Below are 14,193 nucleotides of genomic sequence, written 5' to 3'. Positions count from 1 at the left end.
AAAAAAAAAAAAAAAAAAAAAAAAAAAAAAAGGTATCTGTCCCCCACTGAAAAACTTAACGTAAAAGACCAAAAAATTCCTAATTTGGATTACCAGGCCTTGCAAGATCTGGACCATGATTACTTGCATAGCCTTGCTTCATCTGCGCTTTTCCCAAGGCACTTTCTCTTCCAATACTACCAAGTCTCTCTGGGTTCCCACAATACACCTTGCCTTCCCTGGCCCTAGTTCCTTCAACATGTTTCCTCTCTGAACTTCATTTTCCCCTTAGACTTTTCTTTTCCTTTCACTTACCCTTCTAGTCTGTACTTAAAGCTCACTTCTTCAATGTGGCAGAGGCTGTTGCTTTGTATCAAAATCAATAGTTCACTTAGATTTATTTGGAATGACTATGGCAACAGAACAAAAGAAAAGTGCTTGGCCAGGCGTGGTAGTTCATGCCTGTAATCCCAACACTCTGGGAGGCCGAGGCGGGCGGATCATGAGGTCAGGAGATCAAGACTATCCTGGCTAACACGGTGAAATCCCGTCTCTACTAAAAATACAAAAAATTAGCCGGGCGTGGTGGCAGGCGCCTGTAGTCCCAGCTACTTGGGAGGATGAGGCAGGAGAGAGGCGTGAACCCGGGAGGCGGAGCTTGCAGTAAGCCAAGATCATGCTACTGCACTCCAGCCTGGGCGAGAGAGTGAGACTCCGTCCCCCCCAAAAAAAAAAAGTGCTTCGTATTTAATAAAAAGGCACTACATTTTAGTACCTGCACACGACGGTCTATAGGTCTACAAAGTTTAGAATTAAGAAAACTATACCGTGAGGAGCTTCCACGATAAGAAAAAGTTAAAATTAACAAAGCAGAGACCAATATGAAACATAAACAATATGCCAGCAAAAGCTGAAGGAAAACGGGACTTAAGTAAGGCAATAGCAGTTTGGAGAATGGAAGATGGAGGAGGCTCTTTCAGAAGAATGAGATGACTTTTGCCATGCTAGTATGCCAAAGGATGTGGAAAAATAAAAAGCTGTGTAGAGTAAGGAGATATATTTAACTGGAGCAGAAGACACTGGCAAAAAAGTACTGGAACTCTTACAGATAAAAGGGACCTTAAAAGATGCTAAAACCCCCTAATTCCAAGATGAGAAAAAGGCGATCCAGGCCAGGCATAGTGGCTCACACCTGTAATCCCAGCACTTTGGGAGGCCGAGGCAGGTGGATCACTTGAGGTCAGGAGTTCGAGACCAGCCTGGCCAATATGGCAAAAACCCATCTCTACTAAAAATACAAATATTAGCCAGGCATGGTGGTGTGTGCCTGTAGTGCCTGTAGTCCTAGCTACTCAGGAGGCAGAAGTATGAGAATCACTTGAACCCACCGCAGCACTCCAGCCTGAACCCACCATGGTACTCTAGCCTGGGTGACAAAGTAAGACCCTGTCTCAAATTTAAAAAAAAAAAAAAGCAGATCCAAAAAGGCCAAACGAGTTTTACCCAGAGCTAATGAGTAGCAATGCTGGCAAGGAATCCAGGTCTTCTCATTCCTTTTCCTTAAGCACTCTGGGAAAGCACTGTACCAGGTACCCCTAAAGAATCTAAAAGAAATGTCAGTTTCCTTACCTTCAAAGAACTTAAAATGTTGCTGAAATGATAAAACACATGAAAAATAAAGAAAAATGTGAAAACAGGATATAAATTTCTGAAGTGCCAAATTATGCACTACAGGAATATATTAGGCATTTAGGAGCTGGGTTCCAACAACTAAAAGGAAGATCAGGAACAAAAACAAAAGGAACCAAGAGACAAACCAGTGATTGTTGAAGTGGTACTCAAAGGAAAATAATCTTGATGACTTGTGTTCAGAATGGCACAAAGGGAGAGGAAGGGAAGAAAACGGGAGGAATAATGGTAAACTTTTTTTAAAAGACCTAAAAAATACAGACTGCTGTTATACCTCATGCAGGTGGCAGATCAAGCAGCTCATATTTGCAAAATTACTTCAAATTTCAAGACCAGTTACAAAATATAACAAGCTGCACAAGTTCCAAGTGTAAGAACTTCACAAGGCCGGTATGACTCACTGATTTGTACCAACAATCATTGATGGAGCTGTGCTTATAAAAACAAAAGCACAGAATGAAAGAAGTCTATTTTCCAAACAATTATGAACTCTGAGATTATCTTTTTCTTTTAGAAGGAAGTTCTGGTTTGGTTTGAAGTCTCAAGTTACCAACGAACTTGCTCTAAAATCCACAAAACTACAGTGTCGAGAGATAGGATAAACTATTCATGAAGGTATCACCAGCAAAAGTTCTACTTGCCAACCAGAGTCAGTTATTTATAAGATCTCATTCACCATTTTATTCTAAGATGCTTTACTGGCTTGGCTGCCTCCAGTTCCAACCGCAAGTACTTTACTAAAATATCCTTCAAGCCAGGAACAGTATCTTAAAGTCAATGACACCCTTCATCATACCAGCATTATAACATAGAACCCTGAGATAATTGCATGTAAAGATCCAAAATCACCAGATGAATAATGAAAATTAAGTCAAATGATTTGTTAGATTTTAAACTGTTTTATAGAAAGCTTTTAGGCTTCTATATTTAAAAACCTAGTAATGGTTTGTATTCTCTATAATCTTACAAAAAAAAAAAAAACCAAAACCCTACAGACCAAAATCAAAATAGCTTTACACAAACAAAAGGAAAATTGTAGGTTTGCTGAGGGCATCAGCCACTTAATTTAACCCCATTTCATCAGGAGCAGGAAGCCACACTGTTGTTTTCACCAGTTACTAAGAAACAAGATAAAGAACAGATTGGGACAGAGAGTCTATCGCTGAAAGTATTATTTTGATGCAATTACTGAGAATTCCCAAAGTGTCACTAATAGACAAAAAGAGCATCTAGGACTGCCTCTAAATGAGTTTACCTACAACAGAATCAGTGGTTAAGTAAAGACAAGACTTACTGGAGCTTGGGGTTTTTTTCCTTCTCTTCCCTACCCCCATCCTCCCATCCTCAACCCCCCTCCCCAAGCAGGAAATTTTCCCCAGCATAAACACAGGCCATTGCTCAGGGCTCGTCACCACAACAAACTGGAGGTTAAACCAACGCTCCTGGAGACGGAACTCCAGGTCTTGGTTGCTAGGCACAAAAAGGGGACTCTTCCCCACAGACCTGTGAACAGTGTGGGTCTTACCAGAATTTTGGTTGTTTCTCCACCTTTCCTTTTTTGTTTTTTTAACGAAAGCTTTGAAAGTGGTGGCAGCAAAAGTTTCCCTTTGGGCCAGACCTCTAGATCTGCCTTGCACAGATATACATTAGGTGGGCTGGTCTCACGCAGTCTCCACTGTCATTACAAATTACAAGCCTAACGACTACAGAACATCAGCGAAGACGACAGAAAAGCTCCCACACCCACCCCACTGTCGTCCGCTCCAGGCACGGCTTCCTGGTCCCAAACAGCACAAATAACCCAAAATCATGGTGACAAGCCGAGCTGTGAAATACACCCGCACAAGCCACACACTGGGAACCTGCCACGACAGCCGGGGAAAAACCGGCCGAGTGAGGAGACGCAAGGCGGTCCCGTCACTTAAGGACAACACGCCCAGGCGAGAAGTGGCAGGAGGCAGGGGGAGTTGCCCCGAAAAACAGCCCGGAGCCTGCCCACCTTCCTGGGAACGCAATCCCCTCAGCTCGCGGTCGGGCCGCAGGACGCGGCGCCCGGTCCCGGGCAGGGGCCCTCTGAGGAAGGCGCCCCCCGCAGGCTGGGCTCCCCAAGAGAGCCGGCGGCCGGCCCCGCCTCGGGGAGCTGAGGGGAAGTCCCTCCCCGCCAAGGCCCCCTCCTGCCGGTCCCCACTCACCGCCGGTGTGTCTGGTTCTCAGCCGCGAGCTGGGGCTGCCGTGAGGAGGCGGCGGAGGAGACGAGATCTGGGGCCCCGCCGCCGGGTCATCATACCCCCCGCGCGAGCCGGCCCGGGCCCCGGCCCCCGCCCCCCGGAGCCGTCCCCGAGCCCGTCCCGCAGGGGGAGCCTCCTCAGCCTCCCACCCGCTCCACCACCCAGCCCCTTCCCGCCGCCGCCGCCGCCGCCTCAGCCCCGCGCGCTCCCGCCTCGGCTTCCTGCTGCCGTCCGGGGCTACCGCCGGGCCCCTTGCTCCGCAGCCGCCGTTGTCGCCAGACCCGACGAGCGGAACGCCGAGCGGCCGGCCCCTCAACCCGGACGGCCCCGCCTCGCCGGAACTATTCACCCGCCCCGCGCCATGACACCTACTGAGGCGGAAGTGCAGATGAATGGACTCTCTAGGACGACCGCATAGTACTGATCGCAGTGGGAGTGGGTGGGCCTTGAGTGGGTAGGCCTCCGTGGGGAGCCAGCGTGGATCGAGTGCGGGGGCTGGACTTCCCGCCCCCTCCGCACCGTAGACTCCGCGGTGATTTAAAGGTGCCTGGCAGTGGTAGGGGATCCAACTGTAAAATGTCATCCCAGCTAGTGTGACATCACCACAGTCTAGTGTGACACCCCCAGAGCCTGGGCAGTGTACAGGAAGACAGTGCCTAGAGGAGCTCAACTGCCGGTGAAGGATTACCTCAGGTTAGGCTTTAATGTTTCGTTGCCGTCTAGAGACGTTCTAGCAATGTGACATCTGTGTACCCTGTCTGGAAGTCTCCCTGTACGTCAAGAGCCCCTTAGGGGAGTCTCCCATTGCCGCCTTGGGAACCTGTGTTTACATTAGGAAGAGAGAGAATAGCTGTAATCTGAATTCAAACGCTCAAAACATGCAGTGAGCGAATGCTAGCATAATTTTCTTGCCTCTACCAGAAGGAAGTAAGGCTGGGTATTTAGGAAACAGAACGCGTTGGCACAACATTCTGAGAAAAAGGACACTGAAAATTAGGTTATCCTAATGGAAAAGCAGTTGCGATCTCCCAAAATCAAGAGATTCTGTAGGACTTCCGATATATCTCCTGCTGTGTAAAATATTCAGATTTCTGAAGTGGGGGACATTTTTAGGGCAACTGTAATCTCTTCATTTTTTCCATCCCACAAGTGCTGGAGGCAGCAGTGATCTGAGCCCTAGAAAGTGACTGTCGGGCACCATCGGTATTTGCATATACTCTCTGAGGAGAAGGGCAGATGTGGCTAAGACAAAATTCTACTATCAAGTTTTGTTTCTCAGATCTCACTCATTAACATCTTTGATTTCCTTGGATCCCCATAACACACACACACACACACACAAAAAACTATAATTTTTGTAAAATGTGCTGAAGTACCTTTTAAGGGAAGTCATTTGACTTTCTCTCTGGCTTAACAACACGGGGAGCAGTTCCATTTTATCTGGAACAGGGAAGTTTATTTCCCTAGAGAAGTAGGGTAACCAAAAATGTTCGATCCCACAAGGCAGTTTTGTTTGCATATTTTCACAGAAACTTCCTTCTACTACTTAAAGAACTTAAAGTCCTCACATTGGGCCGACCTGGGAAATATGAAGACAAAAAGAGTGGGTAAACATGCCTGCTTGATGAGCCAGAAAAAAAGGCAGAAACCTGTGGTCTAGGTATAACAGATCCTGCTCAAAATGTAAGCTTCAAACACACTGTTTATCATGCCTTTGTTCAACCTAACTCTCTGACATGTTCCTAAACTCCTGCTCTCTCAAGTTATGTCCCTTTCCTCTTTTCAAATATCTCTCAGAATTCACCTCTCGGGAACCTTTGCTGATTGACTCTTATTTTATTTGAATTCTACATCATCATCCGATTACTTAAATTAACCTGTACCTTCTTTATTTACACTTGTTAACCTCTATTTTCATTGCTTTTAGGTCCTCAGTCTTTCTCACTATACGGGGAGCTTCTTAAAGTCTGTATTTTCTCCTCTTTAGTATCGTTCACTCATTCATCCAGCAAACTGCTTGTGTGCCTGCTCTGTGCTATACACTCTTCTAGACACTGGGTCAGGTATGCATGAGACAGGTGAATAAGGCATGGTCTTTTCCCTCAGGGACCTTACAGTCTATTGAGGCAAAAACGTGTGCAGACATGTATAAGATAAGCGAGAGAGTCGGAGAAGAACATCAGAAGTGATATTTGAGCATAGTAAGGTCAAAGAAGTTTCAAAGTTTCATCATTTGTCCATTCAGTAACTATTTACAGAGCATCTTCTGGTGCCAGGCACTATATAAGAAATTAAGGGGCTGGGTGTTGTGGCTCATGCCTGTAATCCCAGCACTTTGGGAGGCCGAGGCGGGGAGATCACCTGAGGTCAGGAGTTTGAGACCAGCCTGGCCAACATGGTGAAACCCTGTCTGTACTAAAAATGCAAACATTAGCCAGGTGTAGTGGTGCATGCCTGTAATCCCAGCTACCCGGGAGGCTAAGGTAGGACAATCACTGGAACCCAGGAGGTGGAGGCTGCTGTGAGCCGAGATCGCACCATTGCACTGCAGCCTGGGCGACAGAGTGAGACTCCGTCTCAAAAAAAAAAAAGAAAAGAAAAGAAAAAAGAAATTAAGGAGACACAGAAGAAAAGGCATGGTCTGTGCCCTGAAGGAGCTTACAGTTAAGCAGAGAAGCGGCAGGATATAGAAGTAATAAGGTAAATTGAGTCAGATTTTGAAAAGCAATGTAGAGCTGTTAGAAGTTTACTCACACAGGTGGCCAGGCACAGTGGCTCATGCCTGTAATCCCAGCACTTTGGGAAGCCAAGGTGGCAGATCACTGGAAGTCAGGAGTTCGAGACCAGCCTGGCCAACATGGTGAAACCCCGTCTCTACTACAAATACAAAAATTAGCCGGATGTGGTGGCATATGCTTGTAATCCCAGCTACTCAGAAGGCTGTGAGGCAGGAGAATCTCTTGAACCCAGGAGGCAAAAGTTGCAGTGAGCCGAGATCGTGCCATTGCACTTTAGCCTGGGCAAACACAGCGAGACTCCGTCTCAAAAAAGAAGTTTATTCAGACAGGTAATGTGAGAGAGAACTAGTGATGGTGAAGGAAGATAGCTGGCTGGAGTGGGTAAAGACTGGAGAAAGGGATCCTAATCAGAAAACTATGATGAGGGTTTGATTAAACAGGAAAGAAGGCGAGAAAGGGGCAGATATATGAAATATATCCTCCTAAACAAAGACAGAGCAGCTGGAGAGGGAGATGGAGCAGTTAGCAATTGGAAGCATTCAAGTCTCATTCAGGGTCTGACATCCTTCTAGGACCTAGAGCCTAGATTCAGTGTTGCAGGCAAGAAGCCACTTGCCCAAGAGCGGCAGTGCTTAAGACCAAATAGGAGAAGCTGACGAGAAGGCTGTGTCTTGAGAGAAACTGAACCATAAAGCTAGGCAAACTATTCAAACAAATTATGAATCCTAGGGGCTAGGAAAAAAAGAGAATTTAAATAGAAGTCAACAGGTTGTGAAACTGGGAAAACCAGATTAGAGTGAAGGTCTGCAGTAAAGGATAAAAAGCAGAAAAGTCCCTTGAGCCAACAGTAGGAAACTTCCAACAGTAGGAAAACTTCAATGATTTTTTTAAAATCCAGACCCCAGGATACTTTTTATTTGGAAATAATGTTAAACATACAGATATGTTGCAAGAGTGACAAAAAGAGGACCCATATACTTGTTACCCAGATTATTAACATCTTGCCCCTTTTGCTTTATCATATGCAGTTATAGATAGATAAAGAGTTCTATTACACACATACATGCTTTTTTTTTTTTTTTTTTTTTTTTTTTTTTTTTTTTACAGTCTCACTCTGTCACCCAGGCTGGAGTGCAGTGGCGTGATCTCGGCTCACTGCAACCTCCGTCTCCTGGGTTTAAGCAATTCTCCTGTCTCAGCCTCCTGAGTAGCTGGGATTACAGGTGCCCGCCGCCACACCTGGCTAATTTTTTTGTATTTTAGTAGAGACGGGGTTTCGCCATGTTGCCCAGGCTGGTCTCAAACTCGTGAGCTCAGGCAATCCACCCACCTTGGCCTCCCAAAATGCTAGGATTATAGGTGTGAGCCACCACACCCGGCCCACATACTTTTTTTTTTTCTGAGCAGTTGAAAGTAAATTGCATGCATCATGCTCGTTTACCACATAATACTTGAATATCCTAATAAGTACATTCTCTTATATAAACAAAATACAATTATCAACTCCAGGAAATTTAACATTGCTGTAACACTTTACCATCCATGTTCCACATGTTGTCAGTTGATCCAATAACATCTTTTTTAGCATTTTTTTCTTTTCCAGCACAAGATTCAGTTTAGGATCATATATTACATTTAATTGTCATGTCTCTTTAGTGTTCTTTAATCTGGCACAGTTCCTCAGCTTTTCTTTGTCTTTGATATTTTTGAAGAATACAGGCCTTTTTCTGGTAAAAGGGTAATAAAATGTTCTTCACGGCCGGGCACGGTGGCTCACACCTGTAATCCCAGCACTTTGGGAGGCTGAGGCGGGTGGATCACGAGGTCAGGAGATCGAGACCATCCTGGCTAACATGGTGAAATCCTGTCTCTACCATAAATACAGAAAGAAATTAGCTGGGCGTGGTGGCGGGTGCCTGTAGACCCAGCTACTTGGGAGGCTGAGGAAGGAGAATGGCGTGAACCTAGGGAGGGGCAGAGCTTGCAGCGAGCCGAAATGGCTCCACTGCACCCCAGCCTGGCAACAGAGCAAGACTTTGTTTCAAAAAAAAAAAAAGTTATTCATTTCAGGATATCCTCATTTTAGGTTTGTTGTTTATGTTTGTCTGATGTTTACTTATAATTAGATTCAGGTTATCCATTTCTGGCCAGAATACTTCATGTATGATATTGTGCCCTCAGGATATTATATCCGAAGGCACATAATGTCTCTCTGTCCTTCACTGGTGATAGTAATTTTGATTACTTTATCAAAGGATATGATTTCTCACAATGCATTTACTATTTTTTCCTTGTAATTAATAAGCAGTCTGTGGGGACACATCTTAGACAATGCAAATATCTGGCTCCTCTTTAAACGTTTTCCTCTAGATTTAGCATGTGTTGTGTTTTGCCTGTACCAATCCTCCCTTGTCTCTTATTTAGTTAGTTGGTTTTTTAGTTATCTATTAATAATACAGACTTATGGACTACTACTTTTTTCAATGGTTTATAATTCATTACTGTCCTTAATTATTTTGGAACTTGAATTTTCCAGATTTAGTCATGGATACCCTTTCAAGTTGGCTCCTGTGTCTTTTTTAGCATGTCTCCAAAATAGGATGCTCCAGATTCATCTTGTACTTTCCATGCCCCAGCCCCAGAATCAGCAATTTCTCTGAGGAGTCCTGGATTGCTGTTTTTTTGTTTTGTTTTGTTTTGTTTTGTTTTTGTGAGACGGAGTCTTGCTCTGTCGCCCAGGCTGGAGTGCAAAGGCCAGATCTCAGCTCACTGCAAGCTCCGCCTCCCGGGTTTACGCCATTCTCCTGCCTCAGCCTCCCGAGTAGCTGGGACTACAGGCGCCTGCCACCACGCCCGGCTAGGTTTTGTATTTTTTAGTAGAGACGGGGTTTCACCGTGTTAGCCAGGATGGTCTCCATCTCCTGACCTCGTGATCCGCCCATCTCGGCCTCCCAAAGTGCTGGGATTACAGGCTTGAGCCACCGCGCCCGGCCGGATTGCTGTTTTTTTAATGTAGAACTATATTAGAAAATAAGATCTGAGCCGGGCTTGGTGGCTCACGCCTGTAATCCCAGCACTTTGGGAGGCCAAGGTGGGTGGATTGCTAAGTCAGGAGTTCAAGACCAGCCTGGCCAAGATGGTGAAACCCCATCTCTAAATACATCTAAAAATACAAAAACTAGCCAGGCGTGGTGGTGGGCGCCTGTAATCCCAGCTACTTGGGAGGCTCAGGCAGAGAATTGCTTGAACCTGAGAGGCAGAGGTTTCAGTGAGCCCAGATCATGCCACTGCACTCCAGCCTGGGTTGACAGAGCGAGACTCCGTCCCCACCCCACAAAAGAGATCTGAGCACTAGGCCCACAATGATTTATTATTGAATGCTTGGATATGAATGTCAGCCCTTCAGTTTCCCTACTCATCCCTTTCCTCAGAGTTGCAAGACTTAGGTATCACCAAGATTTTTCTCTTAAGACTCCTTTTGAGTATCCTTAGCAGAGAAAGCTTGCATAGGGAAATTTGGCAGACACTGTCCATTGCCTATTCAAATGAATAGTTAGGGTTAGCTAACTTCTCTAGGAAACAATCCCCATACCTCAGGGGCTTATGGAAAGGTCACTGCTAGCTGGTCCATAATGGCATGTGCCTGTAGTCCCAGCTTCTCAGGAGGCTGAGGCAGGAGGATTGCTTGAACCCAGGAGTTCAAATCCAGCCTGGGCAACATATTGAGACCCCCATCTCTAAGGTAGATAGATTAGATACATAGATAGATGGATAGACTGACAGATAGATAGATAGATAGATAGATAGATAGATAGATAGATAGAGAGAGAGAGAGAGAGATAGATAGATGATAGATAGATTCTGATCTTCGAGAGAGCGGTTTTGGTGGCATAATGGGGGCAGAAACTGTGTGGTTCCTACACAGGATTACTCATGGTATCAGTGGTGACTGACAAGCTGGGAAGAATGGTTTGGTCCAACTGAATGATAGAATCTATTCCGGTCAATACCCATATTCAGCTCTCAATATCCAAGGAATCTGCTTGGGTCCACATAAGCTACATCTGAGAAATCATGAAATGAATCATTTTGACTACGTTCTCTATCACTTCTCTTCTCACAGGAAAAGTTGTTCTGGCCCCTCATCTGGTTTCATGATGGACAATATCTAGCATGAGAGTGACAGGGATTAGAATAATGGACATTTTGGGGACTGTGTTCTAGCAGAAATGATGGAATAGTGGAACAGGAGTTTGGATGAAGGGGTATCCTATGGGATTAAAGAAGATTTGAATACAAGCTTTCCTAATAAATGAAAGGGGAGGTGAAACTAGAGCATGCGGATGGCTGCACAGCATTGTGAATGCACTAAATGCACTAACTGTCCACTTTAAAATGTTTAGTAATATGTCAATTTTATCTAAATAAAAAAAGAAAGGAGCAACATAGTGAGACCTTGTCTCTAAAACAATTTTATTCAGATGTCATGGAGGACAAAACTTTCTTTTTTTAATTAGCCAGGCATGGTGGCATACACCTGTAGTCCCAGCTATTCAGGAGGGTAAGGTGGGAGGATTGCTTGAGCACAGGAAGTTGAGGCAGCAGTGAGCTATGATCTTGTCACTACACTTCAGCCTGGGCAACAAAACAAGACCCTGTCTCAAAAAAAAAAAAAAAAAAAAAAGGGGGGGGCAGGGAGGAAGGTTTTCAGGATTTAGAGACAAGGCACAATTACCCTTAATTTTCAAGGGTCAACCCAGAGACTATTGTGGGGAAAGAACAAATGCCTTGACTCGTTATACAACCCATGTGTATGACTCCTCAGACCCTCCTTCCTCCATAATCATTTCTAATGTCTCCCTTTTCCACACATAATGATCTTACTCTTTCTCACTTTTCTCGTATACCAACTGTTTATTTAGCAAAAGCAAGGAATAGTGCTTTTTCTCCCTTTCCTTGGGTCATCATTTCTCATTATTATGCTTCCTCTGTTCTATAGTTTCTCACCTTTTTTTTTTTTTTTTTTTTAGATGGAGTCTTGCTCTGTCGCCCAGGCTGGAGTGCAGTGGCCGGGTCTCAGCTCACTGCAAGCTCCCACTTTCGGGTTTACGCAGTTCTCCTGCCTCAGCCTCTCGAGTAGCTGGGGACTACAGGCGTCCGCCACCTCGCCGCTAGTTTTTTGTATTTGTAGTATGAGACGGGGTTTTCACAAACGTGTTCGCCAAGGATGGTCTCGTCGTCCTGACCTCGTGATCCGCCCGTCTCGGCTCCCAAAGTGCTGGGATTACAAGGCTGAGCCACTGCGCTGGCCACATTTTCTTTTTTAAAAAATCAAAAAATAAAAAAAAAAAAAGAAAAGGCCGGGCGTGTGCTCAAGCTGTCAATGCCCAGCACTTTTGGGAGGCCGAGATGGGCGGATCATGAGGTCAGGAATCGAACCATCCTGGCTAACACGGTGAATACCCCGTCCTACTACAAAATACAAAAAACTAGCCGCAGGTGGCAGGCACTTTAGTCCCAGCTACTCGGGAGGAGGCAGGAGATATGGCGTAAACCCGGGAGGCGGAGCTTTCAGTGAGCTGAGATCCGGCCACTGCAACTCCAGCCTGGTTGACAGAAGCGAGACCTCGTCTCAAAAAAATAAAAAAATAAAAAAAAAATAAAAAATAAATAAATAAATAAAAAATCATCCTCCCCACTCTAAGATTCTCACCTTTTCTTTGACCAACTGTTACACAGCATTTAGCATCCGCATTCCATATGTCTTTCCCTATCATCAATTTCAAGCAACATCTAAAACCAAAATAAATGGTTTGGGAAGGCACAGAGACCCACATGAAAGGGGCAATGAAGCAGAACAGGAACTTGAAATTTAATGATTGAATATGATTTGTGCTAAGTCATTTTGCACTTCCCACAAACTCAGAAATCAAAAAGCCCCAATGAAGTGTCCCCTGCCCAGCACAGTTCCTTACACATGGTTGGTGCTATAACTGTTTTGATGAGTGAATTACTGAGTGCTTATTCACAGTGCTCAAAGCATCAGGATCAGTTAACTATAGAATAGGGGTTAAGAAACTTCAAATGGACCCGGTACAATGGTTCCTACTTGTAATCTCAGCATTTTCAGAGGCTGAGGCAGGAGGATCGCTTGAGTCCAGGAGTTGGAGGACCAGCGTGGGCAACATAGTGAGACCTCATCTCTACGAGAAAAAATTAAAAATTAGCCGGGTGTGGTAGTGTGCGCCTGTGGTCCCAGCTACTTGAGAGGGAGGCTGAGGTTGGAGGATTGCTTCAGTACAAGAGATTGAGACTTGTGCCACTGTACTCCAGCCTGAGTGACAGAGCCAGATCCTGTCTCAAAACAAAACAAAAAAAAAAAAAAAAAAAAAGGGAGGGGAAGAAGGGAGGGAGGAAGGAAGTCAGGGAGGGAGGGGGACCTCACATTGGTCACGCCTGTAATTCCAGAACTTCAGGACTGGGAGGCCAAGGCAGGAGGATTGCTTGAGGACAGGAGTTTAAGACCAGCCTGAGCAACATAACAAGACTTCATCTCTATTTTAAAAAGAAGAAACCTCAAAATAACAATTATCATCATTGACTGTTAATTTAATTTTTTTTATTATTACTTTTGTAAACTCACTTTGATGAAACCTCTAAGCAGTCAACAAGTGGTTCTTTTCACTCAGGGTAGGATAGGGGAATGTGCTCTATGAAAACCCTAGAGGGTAAATTCTCTGATATGAAATAGGCTTTTACCTGACCAACCTCACTGCTCCTAGGATTCCAGTATAGAAAAATAGGAGCTTCAGAGCCTGACGTCCATAGGAATCCTGACTCTGGTAGGTATTAGGGTATGATGGTGGGCATCTTGATGAGCCTCACTTTCCTCATCCTGAAAATGAAGATGATAATACCTTTTCCTTAACTCCCTCATTCCATCCATCAGAAAATGTCTTCAGTGGTACTTCCAAAAGATACCCTGGCTGGGCACAGTGGCTCACGCCTGTAATCCCAGCACTTTGGGAGGCCAAGGTGGGCGGATCACCAGAGGTCAGGAGTTTGAGACCAGCCTGGCCAACACGGTGAAAACCCATCTCTACTAAAAATATAAAAATTAACCAGGTGTGGTGGCAGGCACCTATAGTCCCAGTTACTTGGAAGGCTAAGGCAAGAGAATTTCTTGCACCCAGGAGGCAGAGGTTGCAGTGAGCCAAGATTGTGCCACTGCACTTCAGCCTGGGCAACAAGAGCAAGACTCCATCTAAAAAAAAAAAAAAAAATTCCTAAATTTACTAATATTCATCTCTACTGATACCACCTGTGAAATTAGAAAGTCTGTGAGAAGTAAAATATAGAATAACAAATATGGATACTTGATACATCTATGTTGTGTGGGAAATATTTAAAAATTTAAAAATATGGCCAGGCGTGGTGGCTCACGCCTGTAATCCTGGCACTTTGGGAGGCCAAGGTGGGCGGATCTCCTGAGGTCTTTTTTTTTTTTTTTGAGATGGAGTCTCACTCCGTTGCCGAGGGTGGACTGCAGTGGCGCAGTC

At 44.9% G+C, this 14,193-nt stretch overlaps 1 protein-coding gene across 5 annotated transcripts in view; it reads right to left on the bottom strand.

Annotated features, from left to right (window-relative positions):
• HIPK1 (homeodomain interacting protein kinase 1) overlaps nucleotides 1-4,606 on the bottom strand; it is a 50,142-nt gene extending 45,536 nt beyond the window's left edge. For 4 of the 5 annotated variants that reach the window (XM_017869759.1, XM_017869760.1, XM_017869764.1 and 1 more), the window contains exon 1: nucleotides 4,269-4,606. In XM_017869759.1, the coding sequence (XP_017725248.1) occupies nucleotides 4,269-4,479 (211 nt within the window). In that variant the 5' untranslated portion in view covers nucleotides 4,480-4,606. Of the gene's footprint in view, nucleotides 1-3,860; nucleotides 4,152-4,268 lie in introns of those variants that run through there. The other variant, XM_017869763.1, reaches the window with a different exon arrangement.
• Between the last annotated feature and the right edge of the window lie 9,587 nt (nucleotides 4,607-14,193).

The sequence above is a fragment of the Rhinopithecus bieti genome, unplaced genomic scaffold (genome assembly GCF_001698545.2).
Source record: "Rhinopithecus bieti isolate Rb0 unplaced genomic scaffold, ASM169854v2 scaffold_3040, whole genome shotgun sequence".
Lineage (NCBI taxonomy): Eukaryota > Metazoa > Chordata > Mammalia > Primates > Cercopithecidae > Rhinopithecus > Rhinopithecus bieti.
Note: the sequence above shows the minus strand (reverse complement) of the source record. Positions and strands in the feature narration are given on the sequence as shown.